The 26,571-nt window shown below is 54.3% G+C and overlaps 1 protein-coding gene across 11 annotated transcripts; it reads right to left on the bottom strand.

The window, feature by feature from the left end:
- Nucleotides 1-1,435: 1,435 nt before the first annotated feature.
- Nucleotides 1,436-26,104, bottom strand: TPPP3 (tubulin polymerization promoting protein family member 3). Of its 11 annotated transcripts, none has more exons than XR_003435465.1 (15): nt 25,848-26,103; nt 19,329-19,375; nt 17,690-17,932; nt 12,722-12,897; nt 12,277-12,427; nt 11,022-11,233; nt 10,486-10,610; nt 10,227-10,403; nt 9,841-9,953; nt 6,927-7,009; nt 6,595-6,688; nt 6,323-6,455; nt 2,369-2,562; nt 2,103-2,256; nt 1,436-1,986 (listed from the first exon to the last, which is right to left on the bottom strand). XR_003435465.1 is itself a non-coding variant. In XM_027119592.1 (15 exons), exons 3-15 carry the CDS (start codon nt 17,930-17,932, stop codon nt 1,798-1,800), a joined length of 1,788 nt encoding a protein of 595 aa, XP_026975393.1. In that variant the 5' UTR covers nt 19,329-19,375; nt 25,848-26,089; the 3' UTR covers nt 1,436-1,797. The 11 variants fall into 11 exon arrangements, 7 of the variants coding, with proteins under 7 accessions (XP_026975393.1, XP_026975397.1, XP_026975398.1 ...); XR_003435468.1 differs by having other exon boundaries at nt 6,377-6,455; XM_027119592.1 differs by lacking the exon at nt 12,277-12,427 and adding an exon at nt 4,865-4,887 and having other exon boundaries at nt 10,227-10,385; nt 11,022-11,123; nt 25,848-26,089.
- Between the last annotated feature and the right edge of the window lie 467 nt (nt 26,105-26,571).

The following is a 26,571-nucleotide window of genomic DNA, read 5'->3' as shown; positions in this document are numbered from 1 at the left end:
CGCACTGGATGGTAATCTCACCTGCAGCTTAAAAGCTTAATAACCTGGACCAGGCCAATTTGCAGGATTTGGGTTTCTCTCCTATTATGCTAATTTAAGTAAGCTTGCAATTTAAACCAATTCCCCAGGGCTGGAGGAAGTATTCCTCTTACTGTATGCTGGTGGGAGAGGTAGAGCTGTCTGAAACTCTTCCCTGAGCAATGCAAGGTCAGCGGAGTCAGGAAGATCCCACAACTGTCAGCCATTAGGCAAGCCTCTGCTGTGACCAGGTGATGATCTCTGCTCTCTAATTCTCACCTCACCCCCCAGTGTCTCTGTTCCAAGCCACACTACCACTCTTTACCCTCGCTCCAAGTGACTTTGGGCTCAAGGGACTCCGGGGCCACCTGGGGCAAGAACGTCCTAGAACAGCCCGAGGGAGAGGGAATAAACAGTCGTGCTGCTTTGCTTTATTATCTGGGTCAAGAAAAAGTATTTGTGAATGTGTGCCTTTTAAGCCTTTTCTAGCACTCTTAGGGACTCTGGGCAGTCCCTGAGTTCCATCCAGCCCACTTGTCAGCAGGAAGGAGGGAGAGTTGGCCCCAAAGCCTTAGACTTGGGAATAACTCTGGCCTAACACTGAGAACCTCAGAGGGGAGAAAAGGTTGATCTGAAAGCTCCCAGGAGTTCTCAGGATCAGAGAGAGGACACCCTCCCCGCCACCGCCCTGCAACCTGGGATGATGAACAGATGGGAGGGAATCAGCAAGAAGAGGCCCCTTCACTGTTGGACACCCTGCTCACCTGTCAAAGGCTGATGTTGGGTGCCAAGTTCTATTGCTGGCCATCCAGCCTCACTTTTGGAAATCAGCGTTGGGGCTTGCTGTGTTAGAAACAGCCTGGCCAGGGAGGCAAGAGGCATGGTTCTGGCCTCTATTCTGCAGAGGCCCTTTCACTCTCTGGGCCTGAGTTTCCTCAGCTATAAAATTGGGAGTTGAACTGTCTACTGTCTGCTGTCTTGCATTTTCTGATATTCTGAGATGCAGCCCAGAATGACTCACCTTGGTAGCCCTCTGGAGTGGAGGCCTGTCAGCAAGCTTAGAGCTGAGGCCTGGCACTGGGCCCCACCAATGCTTAGCCCAGTCTGAGTTTGCTGTCTCATCGCCCCCACCTGCTGTGAAAGCCGAGAGGCCAAGACTGAGGCCCTAATTGCGGGAAGATAGCCATGATGTCAGAACTCTAGGTCAGGGCTGAGGTAAAAGGCTTTTGATTTTCCTATAGAGCATCCTCATTCAGCCTGGCCCTGTGCTAATGGAAGGGGCCTGGTGTGTGTCTTTTTCTGGGCAGGGATGCCAGTGGAAGAATCAGCAGAGTGCGACTTGGAAGGGGTTGATGACAGAGGGGTCGTGGGGTGTGAATGTCATTACCCTTGTTGTCATATACCTGACCAGGCCATATTGGTACAAAAGGTGGCTTTATTGAGGTCCGGGTAAGAATTAGGCACTTGGCCAGAGCAGCAGCTTAAATATGAGGCAAGCAGGCAGGGGTTAGCCATGCCCGGGGCGAGGCTGGGGTGGTGAGCCTATAGGCACAGACTCTCCTCAGACAGACAGAAGTCGAGGGGGAAAGAAAAAGGGGAAGGGGATGCAGAGCAATCTGGGTCAGAGGTCTGGTGGGCTGGCCCCATAGGGCTGGGCAGGAAGCGCTGGGCGGCAGATCCAGCAAGGAGGGGACCGGGCTCTCTTGCTCCACATGCCCCTTAGGCGCAGGCCTGAGCCTTTGGCAGGGGCAGCCGTGCTAGGGGGGGCCTTCCCAGGCCTCACTTCTTCACCTTGGCATCATAGGTACCTGCATTCTTGTAGGCACTCACATAGCCACTGTCATCCAGGATGTCCTGCCGCCCAGCAATGCCCTTGCCCTTGCCGCTCTCGTCGAAGCGTTCCTTGTGGGAGCCCGTGTACTTGCTGGTGTCAGTCAGGCGTTCCACAGCACCCCCTGTTTTTGCTTTCTGTTTGGACAGAGTTCCCCCAGGGGTACCTGGTTAGGGAGCCCAGCCCTTCCAACCCCAGCCAAGATTCCCCATACCCCCCCTCAGTGGCCAGCCGAGACCATCAGGGCACTTACAGTAACACCCACATTGGCTGGTTCCTTGCCTGCCACCAGCTGACAGATGGCATCAAAGGCCTCCTCCTTGCTCTTCCCCTTGAATCGCTTGGGTGCCAGCTCTTCTAGGGCCTTCTTGAACTCCTCATAGTTGATGACCCGGGCAGACTTCCCCCTGCCAGATATGTGGACACCATGAGTTTTCCCCCTTCTCCACATCCTCCCTGGTTCCAGCCCCCCAATTCCCCTTCTGGGAACATCAGAAGCAGGGAATGCCTGGGGCTCACTTGACTTTGGAGAAGACGATGTCGACATCAGTCCCTGTCACAGCCTTTCCGTCAGCCACCTTGCAGTCCTTGCACAGCTTGGCCCAGTTCTTGCCATTCAGCTCGTGCCCACTGGCCTTGGGATCACCATGGATGGCAAACTTGCGGAAGCTTTCCTCCAGCCCAGCCACATCTGTGCTCGCTGCCATGCCACCCTGTTAGGGACCCACCTTGGTCACCTCCTAGCCAAGCTCTCCCCCCCACCCCCCAAGGCACAGAGCATCACTGCCTCTACCTCAAAACCTGCAAGGTTGAAGTTGCAGGCACTTCTGCCACATACCCTCAGAGCTGGAGATGGAGCTGCCTGCAGAAAGGGGCCAGTACTCAAATGTCTGACTGGGCCCCAGAGCCGTGAGGAAGAGCCCCGAGAGGAAAGGTCCTGTCACTTAATGCCAGCCTGGCTCAGAGTGGAGTTCAGAAGATGAAATCATGATGCTCGCACCAGGCTGGGAACAGAGTAGCACTGTCCAGAAAAACTGTGAGAGCAGCAGCTGGGGCCATGGCTTTGTCTGGCCCTGGCACAAGGCCTGCTTGGGTGGAAGTCAGGGTGGCAGAGCGGGCCCCCTCCCTGGGAGTTCCATGCCAGGCTGGGTCAGGACCAGGCCAGGCTGCTGCTTGGGCAGGTATTTAGTGAGGACAGTGTCTCTCTCAGGGTCATGAGGACCCAGCAAGACCCAGCCCAGGCTGAGAAGGGAGCCAGAGCACAGGCAGGGGTGCAGCTGGCCCAGCTGGGACCTTGTTACTATTTGCTATTAAACAAAAACATGAGGGAAGGGGAACTTGGGGCTGGCCTGGCCACAGTTTGTGAAGCCTGGAGACAGTTGCTAAGGGAGGGTGGTACTGCTTGGAGAATGTTGCTAAGGGCAGGATGGTGTCAGGGCAGCTCAGGGAGAAGCTCCCAGTGCTGCTGGGCTGGGCTGGAGAATGGGCTTACGGGTGGGGCACATCAGCACTCCCAGCACCTGGGGCACAACCGTGGCTTCCTGGCCCCTTTCCAGCCATTGGGGCTGTAACGTCCCAATTTGTGGAGTTTAGGAGGAGCAGGAGATTGAGGGGCTAGCCTGAGTGGGGGTTGTAGAGTTATGAGCCCCTAGAGGCATGACGGCAAGTGAGACCGTGGCCTTGGCCCTGTAATCCTCACACCTACACTCTGCGCTGAAGCACACTTCCCCAATGTCTACACCTTCAGCCCTCTATGGAGGCCTCCTGGCCACACCCTGAGCACCACCACACTAGTCCACACTCTCACAGCTGTGTGCACTTAGCCCTGGCCCTCCATACCTTCGGCCTTAGTCCCACTGACCACACCCCTTAACCTGGTACTCAGACCTCCCTGACCACACCAGCCCTGAAGTGCCCCCCACACCCCTTACTGCAGTCCCCTGACCACACCCACAACCCTGGGACAAAGGGCCCCGGGCCATTCCCTCAGCATGCACGCCCCACACATATACTAACAGCCCTGTACTGAGGCCCCCCAGTAATAACCCTCAGTCCTGCACTAAAGGGTCTTCCCCACACTTGCCCACAGTACCCACTGCAGTCCCCAACCACACCCTCAGCTCTGCACTGAAACTCCCTCCATGTAACACAGCCTGGTACTGAGGCCTCCCTGACCACACCCTCAGCCCTGCACTGCAGCCACTTCCATCCATACACGGGAAGCCCTGGGACTGGGTCCCCCGTTCACACACCCACAGGCTTTACTGAGACCCCTAACCAGAGCCTCACAACTCACCCTCTCTCCATACATCTGCAGCCCCTGACCACACCCTCAGTTGTGTCCTCAGCAACTATCTTCCACCTCTCCCTTTTATAATAGAGCCTCCAGTGACCACAGCCTGGAGCCTGCCTGCCTACCCGCCTTCCACTACCACTGGCCTTAACACTGAAAACCCTCCCCGGGTCACCACACTCACCCATCCCTAAGTTGCAGTTTCTGGAACTGGGATCACCCACAGCCCCTACACTGCAGCAACTCGGTGGGTCCAGAATCCCTTTCAAACAGCACTCCCCTTCCCTCTCCCTACACTGCAATCTCCCACCAGCAATCTGAAGGAGACCCGCACTTTGTTCACCAAGGGTAAAGTCTGGGGGAGCTTGAGTGCCACAGGATGCTTGTTCCAGGGGCCTAGCAGGACCCTGCACCTGTGCTCACTTCTGTCTGTGAGAAGATGGATTCTTGGTAATTTCAGGCTGATCAGGTGGTGCCAAGTCACAGGCCCCGGTCCCAGGGGTCTGCAGGCCACGCTCGCTCCCGCTGGGACAGCTGGAGTAATCAGTCAGCAAGGAGTTGGGGGTGGGGGGTGGAACGTTTGGGCCCAGGGCAGGACCACTCAGCTGGTGTCCTCAACTCGGTACCATCCAGGGTTGGGACCCCTCCCAGGCCGCTCCCACCCCACCCCCTTCTTATCGTGCAGGATATTGATTAGAGTGGTCGGCGCCGGGGTCTCCTACCGGCTTCTCCCTCGTGGCTGTTCCTGCAGTGCACGTTCGATGGACAGAAAGAAAGACGCAAGAATGGACCGATGGACGCAGGAGACTAGGCGGCTCCGCAGCTCTGCTCCCTGCCGGCTCTGGGGCGGGACTGCAGGCCGGGCGGTTCCGCCGTATTATTCCCTTGTTTCTCGGTCTCCATAGAGACGGCGAGTCCCACCCCCGGGGCTGTCTCGGCGGGAGAGTGACCAAGGTCACGCTGGCTCCACCTACCCGACCTCGCCCTCTCCGCTCTCCGCGGGGGCGGAGCTGCTGCGATAGTCTCATCCCGCTGCATCTATGGCTGGGGTGACCAGACCTGAAGTTCAAAGCTGATCCCTGCCTCCAGGGGAGATCCAACTTCCCAGAGCAGCAACCGAAGGCCTTTGGCGGGGGGCGGGGGGGGGGGGCGCGGCGTGCAGAGGAGTGGTAAGGTCCCTTCTCTTAGTGACAGTGGGGTCTAAAGCTGGCTCAAGACCACAGCTCTCCAATGAACGTGTGGCATCCCAAGTCACAACTCCGGGTTATTGGGGGCGGGAGGGGACAGTAAACGAATCACGAGTGCCAGCCCCAAAATGCTGGTACACCGACGTCTCTCCCGCGGCCAGGGAAAAGCTCCTGGACTTCCTGGGTCCGCGTCCTCATTTATTCCCACCCCAAACCGGTGTTAGCCTCGCAGTCTCTGCTTCCGCTGCTGCCTCCCGACCCCAAAGCCTGCTTCCCCTCCTCTCTCCAAGTGCAAACCCTAACTTCAAGAAAAATAACCTCCTCCAGGCAGCTTCCAGGACCTTTCCCAACCAGGAGCCCCGTACCTGAGCTTCTCCATATGACAATCTGGGTGGCCACCCAGCGTACGGTGTGTGTGTGTGGGGAACCCACCTCAACCTCTGCCCCTAGGCTGACTTGCAATGGTCCGGCTCCAGGAGGGCCCGTGGCCCTTGCCATTAAGAAGGTATGCACTAACTCCGCAAAAGCATAAAAAAGTTTATTGGAGCATCACGGCTGGTGGGGCTGTTATTGCTGAGTCGTGGGGGAGGGGGCCGATCCCGCCGGCCCTTAGCGGCCCCTAAAGTGCACTCAGTACGGCGGGGGTGGGGGTGTTGCATAGAGAGTCTGTCCCGCCTTTCCTCCGCCATCCCTGTTTCTTGTCCCAGCTAAGCGGGACCGGCTTCCGGGCCGCCCCGCGCACCGGGATCGCCGCTACTCGGGCTTACGAAAACGGCCGGCGCACGCGCCTGCAGCGCCAGCCCGGCGCTGCCTAGGCGCGTCTGAGCCACTGGAATCTCGTCCATGGACTCGGCTGACGCCGAGTGGTAGGCGCCTGCAGGGCTGGCGTCAGCGGAATCCGACGACGAGCTAGAGCGGCGGCCGGGGGTCCGCGGCCCTATGGGGCCGGAAGGGAACGTGAGACTAGGAGCTGCTACTCACTTAGGGCCCTACCTTTCCCTCCCTCGTAGCTCCCCGAGCAGGATCCGGTCAGGAAGGGGCGCTCACCCGGCAGCCTGGACAACGGGGCCTCCCGGTCCAAGGCTCTGGAGGTCCGTACCTTATACATGCGCCGCTTCCTTTTTTTCTGCAGAGACAGGGGGAAGCCTGAGTACCCCTTCCCCAGACCTCACATCGCCAAAAGACGCGCAGGAGTGGAGAGGGGTAGAGGCTTCTTTCCCATCCCCTTCCACCTGGGCAGGGGGCCCAGCACAGTCCCCCCCTACCTGGGGTCGGATCCGGGGGGGCAGAGCGAGAGTCTCTGGGGAGGAGGGCGGTGGAGGCTCCACGTGGCCGCGGGTGGCAAGGAACCGGGAGGAGCTGAAGGGGAAGTGGGAGGATAAATCCTGGATGCTGTTGTTCCTTCAAATCCCACCCTGTTGGAGGTCCTAAAATAAGCCTCCCTTCCTAGCTGGAAAGGCGCATTGATCTGTCCCAGGCCATGATAGCCTAGACCAAGACCTGTGCCTTGGCTTTGGCCTAACCCCTTTCTCCCACCTCGATGGCCCTGCCATGCCAACGGGAGATGTGAGGTGGCACTTGCCCAGGTTGCACTCACTTAGCATTCACTGAGGCAGGCCTGGCCTGGCCAGGGGGCTCTGGGCGCACATGGCTGAAGGTCCGCATGTAGAACTCCATCTCCTGGGGAAGATGGAGGTGAGGGAGGCTGGGAGGCCAGGTGTGGGTCCAGGGCCTTCTGGGTCCTGGGCCCACTCTGTCTTGGATGCAACACCCCCTTACTGGTCACTGTGGGAGGTCTGGGCACAGAGGTCTAGGGCTGTCCTTCAGGCTTCCCAGGTATGCTGGGAAAACCCCAATGCAGAACGAGGCTTAAAACACCTGTGTTTGTACCTTACCCCACCCCCACCATTTTCCTCACTTCATTTAGTCAAACTCCACCTCCTCCAGGAAGCCTCCAGCCTCATGTGTCCAACGTACCCAGTCTAGAGCTGTTCTGGCCAAGTTGGGTTGGGGAGAAGAGGGACTCAGAGAGGCCCTCTCCTGCTCCTGGCTCCTCCCAGGGCTCCAGTCTCTGAACCGATGTTTTTCCCTAGTTGGGAGACTGGGCAGTTCACACACCCGGGTGTGCACCCGAGGCTGCGAGGCTACCTGCAGGAATCCATGGTTCCCTCGGAGCTGAGTCCTCAGAGTACCAGACACAATCTCAGCTGCTGGCGGGGAGTGGGGGGATGAGCAGTCTCCCCAACTTCTACCGGTAAAGGGAAGCAATAGGTGGTGGAAAAAACAGCGCCACAGCCCCACCTGGGACCAGGCGTATGGGTGTTCTCTGTCTTGTTTAGTCGCTGATCCTCACAGTGACCATGGGAGTAGCAGACCCAACCCCTGAAAGTGAAGGGGTCTGAAGCCAGGAGGTAGCAGGGGTGGCCTACGCTTGCACCCCAGCATGCAGCAAGCGCCGAGCCGCACCCAAGAGGACTGCAGGTGAGGAAACAAAAGCCAGGAAAAACAGTCCGAGAAGGGAGCCTGGCGGAGGATGTGGGGTGGCTGGGGGTAGGGCACCGGACAGCTGTCGCGACTCGGCAGTCGTTTCCATGGAGACCCGGGCATCCTGACTAATGCAGAGACGACACTGTAACAGGAACACCGTCTCTAAAACAAGCCTATGTTTGGGGGCAACGGCTCCAGAGTGGGGCCCCTCCCACATTCCTGCTCAGGGTGGGGGTGGGGAGGCTGCCTGCTGGATGGCCCTAGCAGATCTGGGGGCCAGAGCCCAGCCAGTCACCGGCTGGCTACACAGAGGCAGAGAATGAACCCTGGGCAAGCCCTGTGCCCAACACCTGCCCAGGCTGGCCCTTTGGGGAGGAGTGTGGGGGTGCCAGCCTGAGCAGAGGAGCCCTGGGGAAGAGGAAGGAGTCAAAGGCCAGTCACAAGGGCTGGGACGCCAAGGGAATCCTTCCCCCACACATTTCCTCTTCACCAGTGTGCACCTAGCACCCCTCCAGGGCCCAGGAGAGAGGCGGCAAAGCCTACCCTGGTGCCCCTGGGTTCTAGAAGTGTAGGGCAGAGGGCAGGGCAGCAGTAGAGGATGGTCTCAGAAGCCTGAGGGGCCAGAATGGGCCAGGAGCCAGGCCCTAGCCAGCTGGGGAAGTATGAGGGTGCCACCAGGGTGTCCCCATTCAAATTCCCCTCCCCCAGCTGTCCCTACAATCCTCCCTCAGAGACATTCAACCCTTGCACATTCCTGAATGGTACATGGCACCTCTCAGCCTCAGCTCTCCTCTGCGCGATGGGACAAACACACCCCTTCTCCCTCTGCCGACGTCTCCCTCAGGTCATTTTCCGATGGTATTAAATGCCCTTGCTGCTGGCACATCTGGCCCCAAAGCCTAAGCAGGCGGTAACTACAGAGCAGGGGTCCTGAGCATTCGAGTCTGGGGATCCCAGGGCCAGCCCTGCCTCAATGGGCACTGGCTGTGAAGCTTGAGAAAGTCTCCTGCCTACCTCTCTGAGCCTCAGTCTCCTCTGTGAAGTGGGGATAGGGATGGTGCCCATTCCCGGGATGGCTGCCACTGTGCTTACATGGGTTCCGTGCCCAGCACCAGGGCAGGTACCCATCAGTGTGGCAGTTGCGGGGGGGGGAGGGGGTCTCCACCAACAGCCATCACTCCCCCAGGCCTACCCAGGCCTGGCAGCCTGGCCCACCCCTGGCGATGAGAACAGGAGAGGTGGGGTCCCAAGCACTCCCCCAATCCACCCACCAGCCTGTGTTTGTGTCCAGTTGCCATGAGGACTTCGGATCCAGGGCTCAGCCTTCCCAACAAGGCCTGCCTGGGCCCCCTGCCTTCCCAGTCCCTGGGGGCTCCAAGGACTGGACCACCCCACCCCCAGCTGCTGACCTCAGGAAGCCAAGGGGCATGGGAATGGGGATAGGCTGATCAACAGCTGGGCTGGCCAGGCCCCGAGCCTGGGCTGGAGGATTCCTGCTTCAGAGTGCAGAGACCTTAACTCTTCCTAGACCCAGCTTGCTTAATCTTTCTTGGCCTCAATCTGTTCATCTGCAACATGGGTACAGTAGCATTACCTGCCTCATGGGCTGTTTCAAGATTTAAATGAGGTAATGGGTATAAGGGCTCAGGGTCACAGGTGGAAAGAACTGATGGCTCTATCCTGGTGACCCAGTCCTTGATCCATCCCTCTCTCTTCTCCTGCGGCCCCAACCTGCCTGCTTCCAGGCTCCCATGTTCTGTGCCCTCCAGCACATGCTTCGAGCCTTTCCCCTGGGGTCGGGGAAACACAGGGCTTCCTCTGGCTGTGCCCACACTTGAGCAAGTAGGCACGTGCTTAGTACAGGCTTGCCCTCGCCTCTGCTGCCTCCAGCACCCCCTACCCCAGCTGCTCTTCCAGGCCCGCTTCCCTTTGCCCTGTCTTGTCACTGGCTACTCGTTGCACAGCCCACCACCCCTCCCACACCCCTTCTCCCACTCCCTCAGCCCTCTGGGCCACTTCTATACCTGAATGGGCCGCATCCTGGGGGGACATGACTCAAGCTCCCTGTGGGCCCCCTTTGCCTCCTGGGGCGGACGATGCTGCACGATGTATTCATAGGTGGTGAGCTTGTGCCACACTGAGGGGGTGAAGAGAGGGCTCAGTGCAATAGAAAAGGAACCCTGGAGTTCAGAAGGTGAGGGAGGGTACCCAACCACAGGCTAAACATTGTCCCCATATACACTAAGCCATGGAGTGAGACCAGGTCACCATTAGAGAGCCAGCGCTAGGAAGGGGCATAGTTTCAGGGCTCTACAGCCCAAACTGGGTAACTTCCTCCAGCTTAGGGACTCCCATCCCCTGAAAGGCAGGTGTGGGTGTATATGTGGGGGTAGGGGCAAGGGCCACTTACTGAGATAAATGTGGAAGCAGAGCAGGTGGCCGAGCAGGGCTGTGGAGAGCAGGCCCAGAAGGATGAGAAGGGCAGCCAGAGCCAGGATGGCAGGAGCCTGTGTCTCCACAGGGGCAGCAGGCAGGAACACGAACCACACATCTGTGTGATTCTTCAAGACTGCAAGGCACAGGCAGACTGTGCTCAGCCAGGGATGTAACCAGTGACCAGAACATGCCCAGGGTTGGGGGATGGGAGTGGGCCTGGAGCCCACACTGACCTTCAAAGTGGCGGTTGGTACGCAGCTGCATGGGGTTGACAAAGAACTCCACAAAGACATAAGTGGCCACCAGCACGAGGAGCAGGACGCCCAGTAAGGCAGATGCCACACTGTGTAGAAAGAGCCTGGGCCCAGCCGTGGGCAGCTGTCAGCACCCAGGTGCTCCAGCTGGGCAAGGGCCCAGAGCTCAGAAGGGCCGGTGGTTAGGATGGGGAGCTGGGCCTCTGACCCCACAGCCCTGACTCCTCACGAAGCCAAAGCCTTAGGGCAAATGTGAATATAGGCGGCCACCCCCAGCAGGCTCCCCACCTTTCCCTGGGCCAGCAGGAGAAAGACTCCAAACCTACCCTCATCGCTCTCAGGCGGAAGCCATCGGGAGCATCACCCTCAGACCAGCACACACACTAACGCACACCAGCGCACAGGTCCCCCAAGTACCCCTATCACCACCCCGCCCCATACACAGGTTCAAGGCCCCTGGCTCGCACAGACACAGGCATCGCCAGGCACCCCTGTGGCCCGGGCCTGGCTCTCACCGGTAGTTCCTCTCGCCCACGCAGTTGTTGAGCCACTTGCAGTGGTGGTCGAAGCCGCACACGCATTTGTTGCAGGCGCTGCAGTGCTTGGAACGAGCACTCCTGCGGTGGGGAGGGGGCACAGCACGGTTGCGGGCTTCTCCCGCCTTTTGCTGCCCGGCCTGGCTTGGGGGTTGCCGGTTCCCCGCCTGGAGCGGGTCACCCACCCGCGCCTAAGCGGAGAGCGGAGCGCGTCAAAGGGGAGCACGCGCGCCCTCTGGCGGGGGGCACTGTGGGGCGGCGCACCCGGAGGAAGCAGCGCTTCTGAAGAGACGGGGTGGGGGTGGGGGCGGGGACGGGAGGTGTACCCAGCGGCGGGAGGAGGTGTAGGCGGCGTTATACTGTCCCGCTCTGGGACAGTGCACCCGGGTGATGGTGGCGTGAAACGAAAACGGAGTTTCCTTTCCAAGCAAGGACCCCCTCTGCCCGGCCAGGGAGCAGAAGAGAGCAAGGCTGCTGGACCCAGGGCCTGCGTTGCTCTTCCTGACATCGCCATTTTTTGAGTCCCTGTTTCTCTGCCAGACTATGGGAATTTTCCTGGCATTCTTCCAGAAAACCCCAGTCTATCTGGGCTAATCCAAAGGGAGCCAAAGGAAGAGGGGTAAGCAGACATCTGGGTGAGCAGTAAGCAGTTCACCGCAGTGGGTCAGGTGAGGTGAGGCTACATTAGGAATGCAAGAGAGTCTCCCTGCCCCAGGGAGGAACCAGGAAAGGCCAAAGGACAGTGGAAGAATAAATTTCGACCCCCTCCCCCAGAACAGAATGGAGCCCTGGAATACGCAGCAACTGCCAGGGCATCCACTGAGGAACAACGCGCTGACTGGTGTCTAGTGAAAGAAAGGATGGTCTGATGCCAAAGTCCTCAGCATCTTAATGCCATTGGCTCTTTCTCTGTCCTGTGGACAGAACCCCTTCAACAGGCTGCTTGGGGCTTAATATTAAAAGTGTGGAGCTAGCCTTGAACCATACTCCCATCCCTGATCCCCTACCTAAGGCTGGGAGACTGGGATCCTCCAGAGATGGGCTTAGGGAGGCAGTCTGGACCAGCCAAGGGGGTGTGGGCTCTGTACATTCTGACCCCTCAATGTGACCTGGAGAAGTCACTTGGCCTCTCTGGGCCTCAGATTCCTCGTGCATAAACAAGGATAGCAGTATTGGCTTCGGGGCCAGGCAGGCTGGGTTGTGAATCTGGCTGCCCAGTAGCCATATGACCAACCTCAGGCCACTCAGCCTTTCTGAGCATTGGACTCTTCCTCCTCTGTGAAGTGAGAAAGATGTTGCCCACTCTGCAGGGTGGTTGTTCATAAGCACTTAGCACATGGTAAGGAGTCAAGTGTTGCTCCCCTCTCTGCCCATACCTGGGAATGCTGGTGAGAGAAGGGGGGTGGTTACTGGTGGAGTTAGTCATCAGAAGTGTTTGTGGCAGGGCCAATTGTCCTACTTTGTTGGAAATGCTATTCCTCATCTTCTGTTTCCAATCACCTTCTCCCTCACCCAGTTCTCTGTCACTCCACTAAGATTCTTGACTGTGTGAAATAAGAGGGTTCTGAGGCTTCAGAATGACTGTAAAGCCTGGGCATGCCCCTGTCTGCCTTCAGCTCCCACTGGCAGTTCCCCGGGCACACTCATCGGCCACACACACCCAGTCCACACGCACTCACACATCCACGTCGCACAAGTTGCAGTGCAGGTCTTCAATGACGTGTGCATGTTGGCTGCGGTTGAAGATGGGCAGGGGCCCAGCATAGCTCTTGTCCCGCACATTGGCATCTGCTGGGTCGATGGAAACAGCAGTCAGGTGCACCACGAGGTGACCAGCAAAGATGGCGCCCATGCACTGGCCCAACAGGTTAAAGACTCACTCCACACTGCCGGCTGAGAGCCCCACTTCTGCTTCCTGTGGCCAGAGAACTGCTCTCTACCTACATGTGACTCCCCAGTGCAGAGACTCTCTGCCTGTGCCACCTCCTACCTGTGCCACCTCATACCTGCGCCCCATATGGAAGAGCAGAGGGGCTATCTGGTAATGGAGCTCACAAGCCAGCACTGCCTGCTGCTGCTGAGGAGACCAACTACAGGGCCCTGGCCTCACTAATCCAGGCCTGGCGTAGGCCCTGGCTGATCTTACCTCAGAATCTGACCTGGTTTCCGATTTTAAATGGTGAAATGAGACCGAAAGAGATCATCCTCTAAAGGTTGAAGGACCCAAAATATAAGTTCTAAGCTTGTTTATCTCGCTTTCACAGGAAGTCAGCTCTGAGAAGGAAGAAGACATCCTCTTCCAGCAGCCAGGCCAGTTGGAGAATCACTTGCAGACAGGGCCTCATATATCCACTGCCTCCCCAGTCTAGAGTCCAGGTACTTGGAGGCCTGGGGCTGAATGTCTGGGATGGCCTAACATGTTCAGGGGCTGGCTGTGTTTCCTGAAACACAGATCTTCCAGGATCTATCGGCTCAGCAGTTGGACCAAATGCTGGACACAGTATGCTGACAACTTACTGCAAAGTGAATGTGTAAAACTTCACTAATAGATTCCACCCAGGCAGCCATCCACCCTCCATCTAGCTATCTGTCGATCCATCCATCCATCCTCTTGCTAGCCAAGTAGACATCATCTCTCCATCACTTATCCTCCATCCATCAGCTGTCCAACCTCCTTTTTTTCTTCCTCTTCCTAGCAGCCAAATTTTCCTACATGTCTGCAGGAGCCAGGCCCCACCCTAATGTGCTATACCAGAGCTGAAAGAGACAATCCTGTGGCCCAACACAACCTCTCTATCCCTACGGCCCTGGCTGTGGGTCAGGCTGTCACCTCTTGCCTGGGTTATTCCATAGTCTCCTGACTCTGCTTCTCATGTCTGCATCCCCTTGAGTACCCTTTACTTGGGTAGTGAGCTCTGAAAAGCTTAAACCTAAAGCCTTGCCTGCTTAAACTCCTGCAGTGGCTCTCAAGCTAAAGTTTACTCTTCAGCTCAGTGTTCACGGCCCCTTTTCCTCTGGATCCTCTCAAACCTCTCTGGTATCACCAACCACTACTCCTTACCATTCCAGGCTCTCTTCAGACACACTGAATGTGGGCAAACATTTAGTTTCCTGCCTGCTCCAACACTTCTTCCCTCCCCCCGACCCCACTGGTTCATTCATTCAGCTATTTACTGAGGTCTTTCTCTATGCCAGGCACTGAGGATATGGCAGGAGCAAGACAGACTTTGTCCCTAGCCCCAAGGAGCCTACAGTCTGGCAGAAAACACAGAGTAGGTTGATTGCAATAACGAAAGTTCAGGGGACTATGTGAGTTTGTAACTGGGTGACCTCATCTAGTCTGAAGGGGTCTGGAAAGTTTCCCTGAGGAAGTATCATCTCAGCTGAGACTTAGAGAGAAACAGATAACAGGAACATGGCAGGTAATATAAAGAGGAAAGGGGGCCTGGGTGGGTACTGGGAACAAGCAGAGTCCCAACTAGATGTGTGGTTCCAGCTCAGCTTATTGGTGCCATGCAAGAAAGAGAGCCCATGTCACCAAATACTGGCTTTTCAGAAGGAACCAGAAATATGGATTTGTGTCCGGATATATGAGGCGTCTCATTTTTTAAATGTTGACAAGGAAATAAATAATTTTTTAAATGTACCTGCCAAAGAAATACTTAAGATATGTCCATTTTGTGTGTTCGTTATCCCTCAATTAAAAAAAAAAAATCTGTAGGCCAAACTGGCCCATGAGCTGCTAGGTCTTGACTTCTAACTTAGCTGGGTATTGGGGTGGAGAGAGAGGCTAGGAGCTTCCAGGCAGAGACCAGTGTTGTTGCAACAGAGAACAACAGAGGAAATAAAATAAGAAGATGCTGGGGAGATAAGCAGAGTCCAGAATGTGGAGAGCCATGATGATCTTGAACCTTAAGGCAGGAAGAAGCTATTAGAGGGTGTTAAGCTGGGGAGTAACTTTATCATATTTGTTTTTTGAAAGGGCACTCTGGCTGCAGGGATAGAGATGGACTGGCCGGGGTGAGAGCATGTGTGGGGAGACCTGTTTGGAAACAAAATGGTCATCTAGGTAAAAGAGGCAGATGGCAGTGGGGAGAAAAGAGGGCAAATACAATAGATTTTTAGGAGGCAAAATCAACAGGACTTGATGACTGACTGGATATAGGTGATAAGGAAAGGGGCGGAGAGCCAAAAGTACCTAGAGAGGCCAGGAAGAGGGAAGGAGGGGAGCTGAGAGCAACAGGTGGGTGCATCTGGGTGGTGATGTTGGTCTACGTGGCCCTCCTCCTGCACCCACAGTCTGCTGTATGAATCCCTACCCCCATACTTACCATGTGATGATCTCCAATCTACAAGGCTTTCCTCCTGTTGGAAGCGGAACACCTAGAGCTGGGGCCCTGTTTTACCCATCTTTGCAACCCTAGGGCCCAGGCAAGTTCTAGGTGCAAGGTGAGTGCTTGGTATACACCCTTACCCTACCTCATTCTGCAGGGACCCCTGAGGGAGCCTGCAGAAGGAAGGTAGCTTTGATGGGACGACAGAGAACCATTCAGGCCTGGAAATGGGAGTGCCAAACCAGGTGGTTCTAAGAGCCTCCAGCATTGCCCAAAGCAATAAATATGGGGAGGACAAAACCCTCAAACCATCCCACTGCCTCAGAGTCAGACTGCCTGAGCAGTCCTTCTGGCCTCACTGGGTAGCAATTGTGTGACCTGAGGAAGTCATTTAATCTCTCTGAGGGCTTCCCTGGTGGCACAGTGGTTAAGAATTCGCCTGCCAAGGCAGGGGACACGGGTTCGAGCCCTGGGCCGGGAAGATCCCACATGCCGCAGAGCAACTAAGCCCGTGCGCCACAACTACTGAGCCTGCGCTCTAGAGCCTGCAAGCCACAACTACTGAGCCCACGCGCCACAACTACTGAAGCCTGAGCGCCTAGAGCCCATGCTCCACAACAAGAGAAGCCACCGCATGAGAAGCCCTCGCACCGCAATGAAGAGTAGCCCCCGCTCGCCACAACCAGAGGAAAGCCCACGTGCAGCAACAAAGACCCAACACAGCCAAAAATAAAATAAATAAAAATTTTTAAAAAAAACTTTATAATCTCTCTGAGCCCCAATTTCTTTTATGAAAGTGGGGAGAACACCTTCCTTACAGATTATTATGAGAGTTGAACAAGATCATCCATGTATAGGGGTTGGCACAGTGCCTGGCACATATAAGTGCTCAATAAATGCTAGTTATTCTTGGTTACTGTTATTTGCTCTGATTCTGCTCACTCCAAAACATGTGGTTATTAATCTGGCTTCCCAGGTACACTGATGGCAGAAAGCCAGGTAGTCCTGAGTGAGTGGTGTACCCATTCTGGATCATGGGAGGAATGTTCCATGAAGCATTCTACTTAAGAGCATTCTACTTAAGATTCTACTGACTAAGCCCTGCTGGTCACCTCAGAGAAAGTCTAGTTTTCATGTACAAAGTTGATGACTAGGCCCTGGGCCCCAGTGAACCAGGAAGCCCCTCAGTGACACTGCTGGCGTCGGAGACCAACAACCTTCTCTCGAGTCTTTCTCCACCCACCTGCCCTGGCTACCCACCAGCCAGGGGCTCTATGGTTTCCCAAGCGAGCATGCTCACATTCATGGCTCATATGTTCTGGTGCTCACACACACACATCCTTGTGTGCTCCTTGTCCCCTGCCTGGGAAGCAAGCAGGACTCCTCCTGTCAGATAGAGGAGGAGGCTAAGATGCGGAGAGCTGGCAGAAGCTGCTCAGCCTTGTGCAGCTCTGAAAGGGCTGAGGTGAAGGGTGCTGACTCTACGCCTGAGACTTTCAAATTCATCCCTGCTAACTCCTTTAGCTCACCCCAGGCCACCTTCTCGCAGAGGCCCAAAGAATCATCTCCATGAAGCACACACACCAAGGCACACTCTCATGGGCACCCTCTGGCCTGGGGCACATGGCCACATGCTGCCCCTCTACCGCCCAGACTTGCAGCCACATCCTCTGCTCCTGGGGGTCGTGGCCAGGGCTGGGGCAGTCACATCACTAAGTTCAGGCAAGTTCATATTTGTCACAATTCCCAGGAGCTTCCAGGGCATATCTGTCCCTCCTCTTGTCAATTCAACCTTACCCTAAAAGAGTCTGATTTATAAAATCGATGAGCTCCTAAACAGTCCTGGGTACAGCATAATAATCTCTGTAAATAAAACCATATTTTAAATGTACCAGGAAACTTACCATGTAAAGGAATTCTACCATTATTCTTTCCAAAAAGTGAAAAATTATTTCATAAATGGAATAAGTTACTCTCTTTTATCCCTTGTTGAGCTCTGGACACAATTAGCTTAAAGAGAGCTTTAAGGTTCTCTTCTGTAATTGCTCTCGTGGTACCTCAGTTGATGAGGTTCCCATCTGTGTGGGGCTTTCAACGCTCCAAGGTTCGTCAGGCCTGTTCCCTCACCCAATCAGGCAGAGGGGTCAGATGGGGGTTGGAGGCCAGGCAGGTAGGCAACTGGTCCCCCCAGGCAGAGACAGGGCCCATTTGCACTCTCTGAGGCTCTGGAACCCAGCTTCAGGCCTCGCCCATGTCCCTCCATCCATTGTCCCCACTCCTCTATGTACCAGTCCCACACTTTCCCAAGGATACAGCATAGCCAGCAGGCACCCAGTGGTGAGGCAGGAGGGGAACAAGGACCCCAAAGCCAATCACAGCAAAGAAGAGGTACAGCAGCCAGGCCACAATCTGGAGCGGGTGAGGGGGCCAGCTCCACCCATTCCGGCGGGACCGCTGGCCCTGCAGCTCCGGGGAGGGTCCGCTGGCCTGTGCAGGTGCTGTCCACACATTCTTCTCAGGGGCTGTCTTGTTAGAGGGCTTGTTGCAGATGTTCATCTCCAGAGGGAGAAAGGGTAGAAAGATCATTAGCCTGAGGAGGCCCAGGCTGGAGCCCAGAGCCCCGTGCCTGCAGTCAGGTTTCAGCAGGAGGGGCAGGCTAGTATGTGAAGCCATCTCCAGCTACTCTGCAGGGGAATCCGGGGCCCTAGCATGAGGAGCCTGGCAGTGAGGGAGGATGGCAGTAGAGTGCTAGTCTCAAAGCCCCAGAGCAAGTTCTGGCCCCAGTCCTAGCCAGGACAAGGTAGGAAGTTCCAGGGTTTATTCAGCTCACAGTGTGACTGCCTGTTATTCTGCTCTGTCTCCACAGCCATCAGAGTTAAACCCAATAAGACATGTTCTCATCTGGTAACAATATCAGGCTGAGGCCAGAGTGATGAGAACACATGCTGATTCTGTCAGGATTAGTCACCTCTGTCCTGAGGCCCAAATGCAAGTGTCAGAGAGGGCCCCGTTACACTTTGCTTAGGGAAACAGGGAGTGGAGGTGTTCAAAAGAGGGACCTGGCCTCTGCCCCTCAGCAAGCATGTAATCCCTTTAAGGACTAGGGGACCCTGAACCATGTCCCCTGTGCCTCAGATAAGCTACCTGGGGCTTCTTGGCTGGAGAGAAGCCAGCACACAAGAGAGGGGAGGAATCCTCATTGGTTCCCTCCAGCAGTGGAAATGACCGTGTTTCTCTAAGTAAATGTGGGTCTGGTACAGTGAGAACAAAAAAGTGAACTGATGCCTTTGACTCACTTGAGGGAGTTCAGGGAAAGACAGGCCTTGGTCAGAGCCAAACCACCAGATGGCAGCACTCTTTACCCCCATCCCACCATCGCTCAGCCCAAGAGCTGACTCAGTGCTCAAAGATACATGCAGGGCAGACGGGTAGGCCTGTCATTACAGGAGAAAGAGCCCAACCCCAGTATCTTCTGGGCCTGAGGTGGGACCAGAGCCTGGGCAGGCAGTGCCCCACCTGGGTAGACAGGCCAATTCGGAGCTCTTGGTGGGAAGGTCAAGAGCTGCAGAAAAAACCCTGGCAGCTGGACTCTCCTTTCAGGAGTCCATGCCTGTTGGCCAGGGAGTCTGACTAAGCCAAAGGGTATGGCAGACCCTGCTCAGCACATCTGCCTTGAACACCTTCCTCACTTCTAAACCCAACAAAATGTGACCTGACCTTCAGAGCCCACTGCAAGCATCACCTCATCCAGGAAGCTTTCCCTGATGTCCCAAGTTAGTCAGGGGGCCCTCACGCTCAGTCTTTATTGGGCAAGTCACTTTGCTGTTTGGAACACTTTGCCATCTCCATGTCTGCCCCCCTGTTATGCCAGCTCCCCCTAAGGGCAGCAAAGGTACTGTGATTCATTCATCTCTGTTCCCCACAACCCCTTCCCCAAGCACCCAGAACATACCTTGTACACAGTTGGTGCTCAGTAAATGTTTTCTGACTTGAAAACATCTGAAATAAAAGGAAATGCGGGCACGGTAAATGATGAGGAATCCTGACTCACCCAAAGCCATCTGGGCCATTCTGCCCTGTCTTCAATCTGCACAGTCGCCAGGCACCCGTACCACCCCCCCCGCCCCACGCCAGCCCCAAGGCTGTTACCCTAGCTACCAGACACTCACACTCAGCGACTCTGCCCTTCATCCCACCTGAGGCCCAGAGCCTCCTGTAAACCAAACTTGGAGAGTCTGAGTAGCCTCATCACAAAGCTAAATGGAGTGACCCTAGTTTTCTCCCAGGGACTCCACTGGAATTCTTTGGTCACTTGCTTTGTCTTCAGTAAAAAGCAATGAAAGGTGAAAAAAGAGCCCCAGCTTTGGAGGAAACAGATCTAGGTTCAAGTCCTGGTTCTTCACTTACTAGCTGAGTGGCTTGAGTTTCTTCATCTGAAAAACAGGGGTAGGGATGCCTACCTAGGGCTGTATATAGATCAGCAAAACTGTAGGTAAAGCGTTGACACATAAATGTTCCCTAAATGGTAGACGTTATGATTACCCTTAAAATAGCCCTCTGGGGTGTCCTCATCTCTCCAGACTGAGGAGGCTACTGCATCTGATATTCTGTGAGGTTTTATGAGGTTATGCCCAAAGTGATGGGGTTGGTTCAAGTCGCTTTCTTAAGTTAGTAGTCCCAAGGAACACATTGTCATAAGAGCTGGGCCACTGGATTGCCATTCTAAACTTCTCAGCTTTGACCAAAGATGACAAAGATGATCAAAAAGCTGGCCTCACTTTATTTGGAATGTCCCCAGAGGTGGCAAATCTTTGTCCTTGATTTTTGGAAACAAAGATCATCTGGTCAAGCCCAGTGTATACAGTTGAGCTGGGCAGTTCTGCTCAGGAGGACAAATCCCTGTGGCTTCCACATAGGTTCTCCAGCCATGTCACCAGGGCAACTTCTTTGAAGGGAACCCATTAATTGGGATTCCTAAGTCCTGACTTTCTCTTTGCCATCCTCACACCTGAATAACCCAACACCTTGAGGTAGTTTATAAAGAAAGAAGCAGAGGTACATGGCTGGCTGACAGGTCCTCACTGCCAGAGTGGGCTGGCTGTGGCCACAGGCACCCCCAGTGCTGCTGCATCCCTGACACCTGAGGCAGGAGGAGTCACCACCTGAGGCCAGGGGCCTACCACAAACAGCCTTAGGGGTTGCTCTGATACCGAACCCCAGTACCCTTGGCCCAGAGAGGTACCACTTGTATGAGACCATGGATGAGGGGATGGTGCTGTTGGGTGTAAGTCCCTTGCAGGGGTGGCAGCCTGGTACCATGCCACCTGCAACAAAAGCCTGAAACAACCAACTCTTAACTGATGATATTTTCCCTTGTGGAGTTGGTGGCCACAAATTCTTTTGGCCCCCAAAATTTTGATTAAAAGGGCTTGGAGGTAGGAGAGAATCCAAGATGAGGCTTCAAGCATGGATGGGACCAGGCACTGTCACCAGACCCAGGGACTTCTCTGGCTGTCCTACCCCTCTCAGCACTTCCCTAGGAGACCAGATTAAAAGATGCGCGGTTCTGCTACCAGACAACATGGCCAGCTTGTGCACTCATGCCTTGGCCCAGTCAGTGCTTATTGCGGTCCAGCCCCCTTGTGCATTAAAGATGAGACCATGTTCCTGCCCTCAGGGGCTTGCTTTCTGGGGGCCCAGACAGATTTCAGGGAAGTGGGTGAATGGGTATTCTGGCAGCCCTGCAAGGGCCAGCCATTCAGTATGACAGAACACAGAGTGGGTGGGTTTGGGGTCAGAGAGCAAGATCCACAGAGAGAGAGAGAGAGAGAGAGAGAGAGAGAGAGAGAGAGAGAGAGATGAGCCCTGGGAAGTTGCAGGGTCAGATCCTAGGTTGAAACCAAGTGCCCCTAAAACCAAGTTCCCTAACCAAGATTATGATTAATCTCTCTATCCAAAACTTTATTCCCGTTCAAGTCACCTCTGACCTCAATCCTGTGCTAACTGAACACTAAACAACCAGAGTCACATGACTAAAACTGCTGTTGTCGATGACATTGTTAATGTACTAAAATTGCTACTATAGATGTCATCATTAATGTACAAACTCAGGTTGTTTCTCCAGGGCAAGATGAGCTAACAGATCCCTGAGCCATGGACCACCTGGCCAAAGAATCATAAACCAGAGGCATTCTGACTCCTGAAACTACAATTAAGAAATGTCACAAAAATGTCACAGGACGATGATTAATCCCAGCCTCTTTGTTCTCCTCCCTCCCCCCACCAAAAAAAAAAAGAAAATTCTAACTCAAAGACCAAGCTGGAGTGGACCTGAGGCATGTCTCCCACTCCCTTTGCTTGGCATCCTGCAGTAAACACTGTACTTGCCTTCACCACAGCCTGGTGTCAGCAGATTGGCTTTGCTACGTGTTGGGCAAGCAGATCCGACTTTGGTTCAGTAACAAGGTGATCACAGGAGGCCAGGTGAGTAAGTTTAGGCACTGTTGAAAGAGCCACAGGGAATCACAGAAAGTTTAAACAGGGGAGTTGACATAAAGGTGATGGGTATTTTTAGAAAGCTTTCTATTCACACTGGGAAGGAGGGCATGAGCAAGAAGCGAAAAGGCATGGGGGGTGGTGACACCACAGCAGGCTGGCCTAGGGAGGGCAGCAGCCCAGCAGCCCTGTGTACTGGGAGGAGTTGGGTGAGAAGTGGGGGTCAAGCCCACAAGCTCCCTGATGCCCTGCTGCATCTTTGGTGGGCTGAGAGGTATGTGGACCTTGACAAAAGATTCTCAAGTACCTTCTGCTGCCACGAACAAACAACAGAGTTAAGCTGGTGGAGACAGAAAGAAGACAAGAGCAAAGAGGCCCCGTGGAGTGTTAGGCCAAAGGTAGCCACTGCCCTGGTAAGCCAAGGGCCCACCTGGCTTCTGAGGCAGGCTGGAGGGCCTGTGCAGGTCCCTCCCTGTCCCAACAAGGGGAAGGCCATTGCTAGGATGACAATAATCTATGTTAACATTGACTTGCTAAAAGTCTAAAATAGCATTTTCCAAATAAGGTCAGGCTACCTTAATTTATATGCCTAATTTAAGTGAGGAAAATCTTACCATTTCAGATTCTCATTATGAACTACAGAATAGTTACCTGACTGGTCCACTTCCCACTTGCCCACCTCTACTCTCACCAAAAAAAAATATTTAGGAATGTTGTTCTGAGATTCATGAACAGCATTGTAAAAGAAGCAGACTGAGGTGAAAAGTACCAGCCCTGGAGAGGCTGTAGGCATCCCTGCATTTCTGCAAGATGTCTGAGAATTTCAGGAAAGAATCTACTTAGTTACCAGAGGGTTTGTTGGTAGAGGCCACAGAACTGGGAAGGTACAGTGATGGGGTCAGAAGAGAGGTGACAGGGCTGATGTGGGGGCTTGGAGGGCCTGAGGATCTGAGTTACCAACAGGGAGAAACAGGTTGGAACCAGGGAAGAGGGCTAGGCCTGGAGACATAGCCTGGTTCTGGTCCCTGCATTGCCACTCACAGATGGAGGAACCTGGTGGGCAAATTTCACAAAGCCATCTCTTTGGATCTCTCCTTTATTTATTTTTCAAAAAGGTTAGCTGGAAAGCAATTTGGTAATGTCTACCAAACTTGAGAACACACATACCCTTGAGCCAAGACATTCCATTTCTAGGTATTTATCTTATACATATGCTCATAAAGTGCACAAAGATTCATTGCAGTCTTGTTTGTAATAATAAAGGACAAAAAACAATATAAACAAATATATGGCACATGCACACAATGGAATGCTATATAACATCAAAAATAATGAGGGATGAAATGACTTTTGATACACAGTTAAGCAGAAAAGCAAGATGTGGGACAGTTGTAGAGTGTGCTGCGAGTGAGTGAAAACCAAGGTGGATGGATAGACACCTGCGTTCCTATATGCACAGATTCTCTCTGGAAAGAAATGCAAGAAAGCAAACATAGAGATAGCCTGTGAGAAGGTGATCCAGTGGCTGGGGATGAGAGAGATTTGCTTCTACTATGTACTCCTTGGTGCTGTTTGGATTTTTTTTTTTTTTTTTACCATGTGCAGGTACTACTTTTGAAAAAAAAAATTCATCAAATAAATAACTGAAGGGTGTCATCTCTTACCCTCCTGGCCCCAGTGGGCTGCCATGTGGACCAAATGTGCTCGTGTGATCTAGAGCCCAGTACTGCGCCAGGCAAACAAGGAAATCTTGCCTAACAACCATGCTACAAAAGAGCACTCAGTTTTAGTTCAATGCTTTCTCACTCTCGGAAGAAGTCCTGAGTTGTTCAGCTGAAGAGCTCCCTGTGAGCTGTTAGGGCTTTTGTTAAAGCTGGAATCAGACAACCAGGCAGCACAACAGAGGAGCAGCTGGGCAGGACCTTGTTCCAGTTCTCAGCTGAAGGTCAGCTCAGCTCCCCGTGACTCCAGAACCCAAAGGGAAGGTGCATGCCACAGGAAGGTTTCATTCCCAACCATCTTTTCTTTTAGCTAGAGGATTTATGGTTGTTGTGTGTGTGATTTTCTATGGATACTTCAAAACAAGTTTTCTGGTTTTTTCCCAGGATCTACTTTTAAACCCATTTTCACTGAGATTTAACAGATGCCCAATTTAACCATCTAAGGGAGGGGCTGGAAAGAAAATGCTGCATGGTGCACACTGTTTTACAGCACAAAATGTCATTTATAAAAGAACTTTCAAGGGGCAAGTACTTTGTTTATTAGAATTACCCACAGGTGCCAAAGAAGTCTCTGGACTTAAGATTCTGGGAAGTGGCTAGTTTGACTAAGAGATACACATCACAACAACTCCCAGAAAATGAATTGGAACCTCAAGCCTTTCTCATAGACCTCTCTAGTCATTGGTCTCATATGTGGCTGGGCTCCTCACATCAACAACACGCAGAAGTCTGATGCTAGGGCAGGAAAAGCTTGAAACCTCAGTCATTCCTGAGCTGACGTGGTCTGCAGACATTTCCTGTGCCATTCTCTTCCTGAAGCAACCACTGCAAACTATTTGGGATTCAAGTTAAGCCAAGGAAAGAGGACAAGAAGAAGGGAGCAACTTGGAGCTGAAACAAGGCCAGTGAGCAGAGGCAAGCATTTTTGATTTTAACCAGGAAATCAACTCCCATGATGGTAGAAGCAAGCCTTGAGGAACACCCACCAAGAAACCGTCATTAAGAACAAAGTTGTGACAGAACAGATAAGTAAGAAAAACAAAAGAAAAAAACCTGGCTAATTAAGTACCAATGTTGCTTTTATTGAATCTCATGGTGATTATCTGTTTACAAACCCACCTCCCACTGTGAACCACCAGTTCCACAAAAACAGGGACCACCCCTCACCCATCTCTTAATCCAGTTCTCCTTCACGAAAGGAAGTTAAGCCACTTCTTACCATTTCTGCTGCCATCACCCTAATCCAAGCCCCAGTCATTGCTCCCCTACGGTATTTCAACAATAACAATAACCATCACTAGCATTTAGAGGGCATTTATTCTGTGCTAGGCACTGCTTTAAGTGTTTTGATGGAGTTCACTTATTAAACCCTCACAACTCTCTGAGGTAGGTCCTATCATTTCAAATTGTTCTCATAGGCCTCTCTAGTCATTGGTCTCAGATGCCGATGGCCCCTCACTTTTTCCCTCATAAACAACATGCAGAACAATATGCCCCTTTCACAGATGAGGACACTGAGTCTCAGAGAGACTAAGTAAATTCTAGGAGGCACAGCTAGACTGGCAGAACTAGGATTGCCCTCAACTGACTTCCTGGTGTGCCCTGTCACAATCACACTGCTCACCTCACCAGAGTGAGATGAGCTTTTCAAAACTTGAAATTCATCAAAACTCCTCAATGGTTTCCTTCTCCTGCTAGGATAAAGTTGAAACTGCCACCGCATCCTTCAAGGCTCCCCTCATGCTTGCTGTTCCTCTGGACCTGCTCCCTCCAGATCTTTGCATTTGCTTTTGCCTCTTCCAGAAACACCGTTACCCTGATCACAATGCTGGCTCCTTTTCAACCTTCAGCTCTTGGCTTAAATGTCACATGATAGAGCGGACCCTCCCTCACCACCTCCCTTCATTTCAGCACCAGAGCATTTAACCCGACCTGAAATCACTTTAGTCGTGTATCTGGCGCCTGCTCCCCGCACCCCCCGCCCCGCCCCTTCTTAACACTGCGGGTTCTGGAGAACCGCGGCGTCCTCTCTGGAGCCCTCCGTGGCCCCGCGCCTGGCAAAAAGCCTGGCACACAGCAGACGGTCAATGCAAATCTGTGAACCGGATGAATGCTAGAAGGAAGCCGGGCGCTCTGCCCGGTACCTGGAGCCCAGGCCGCGGGATCTAGGCGCAGAGCTCGGCCGGGCGGCGGCAGCTCTGGCCCCGTGGCTCAGGCCAGGCTTCGAGATGAGAACTGCAGCGGGGGCTCCTCACCTGCGCGTCGTCCACCGAGCCAGGTCGGCCTTGCCAAGGTCACTCAGCGGCTCAGCCCCCACGCCTGGCCGTCCACCCACCCCAGGGCGGCGGCGCTTCAGACTCTCGCAGCGGAGACGGTCCCCGAGACCCGGAGGCGGTGCGCCCCGGATCGGGGCCCCATCCCGGGCCGCGCGGGGGAGGTTAGGCCCGCAAGACCTCCGGCTCCGGCTCGAGCGGGCTGGCTGTACCGCGGGGCGAGGCTGAGTCGGGCTGGGCCTAGTCCGGCGCGGGCCCGTTCCCCTGGCAACGGCGCGGGCTACGGCGCCCCACAGCGGCCAAACCGCGCTGCGTCACGTCGCCCCGGCACCCTGGCTCCGGGCGGGGCTCACCAGGGACCCCCTGGCGTCCTAGCCCAACCATTCTCCGTTCCTTTCCAACATTTCTTCTCAAAAACCCACTTTCCCCACCCCCAATCCACAGCTTGTCTTCTCGAAATCCTAACTTGTCCCAGAGGTGTTCCCCTCCAGTTTCCCCCCTGAGCCCACCACTCTCAGGGAGACCCTCAGTCAGCCTGCACACTTTTTAATGAGTATGTGCTGGGCACTGGACATACCATGGGGAACACCCACGAGATCCCTGTCCTTCAGGGAGATTACAGGCTAAGGGGAAGACAGATCTAGAGACAAATAAATACAGTATACATATTGTGGCCCATAATATAAAGTGTGAAGTATAAGAGCTC

Source organism: Aethalodelphis obliquidens, unplaced genomic scaffold (genome assembly GCF_003676395.1).
Source record: "Aethalodelphis obliquidens isolate GAN/ISIS:26980383/991018 unplaced genomic scaffold, ASM367639v1 scaffold20, whole genome shotgun sequence".
Taxonomy (NCBI): Eukaryota; Metazoa; Chordata; class Mammalia; order Artiodactyla; family Delphinidae; genus Aethalodelphis; species Aethalodelphis obliquidens.
This window is presented reverse-complemented; position numbering and strand designations above follow the sequence as displayed.

Excerpts from the sequence above, each read along its gene's own strand:
- TPPP3 (XM_027119592.1), bottom strand. The coding sequence starts at position 17,932 with ATGAACATCTGCAACAAGCCCTCTAACAAGACAGCCCCTGAGAAGAAT. Across the intron at positions 10,386-10,485 it reads TACCAACCGCCACTTTGAAG|TCTTGAAGAATCACACAGAT; the intron begins GTCAGTGTGGGC and ends TGTGCCTTGCAG. Across the intron at positions 9,954-10,226 it reads CTGCTTCCACATTTATCTCA|TGTGGCACAAGCTCACCACC; the intron begins GTAAGTGGCCCT and ends TCACCCCCTCAG.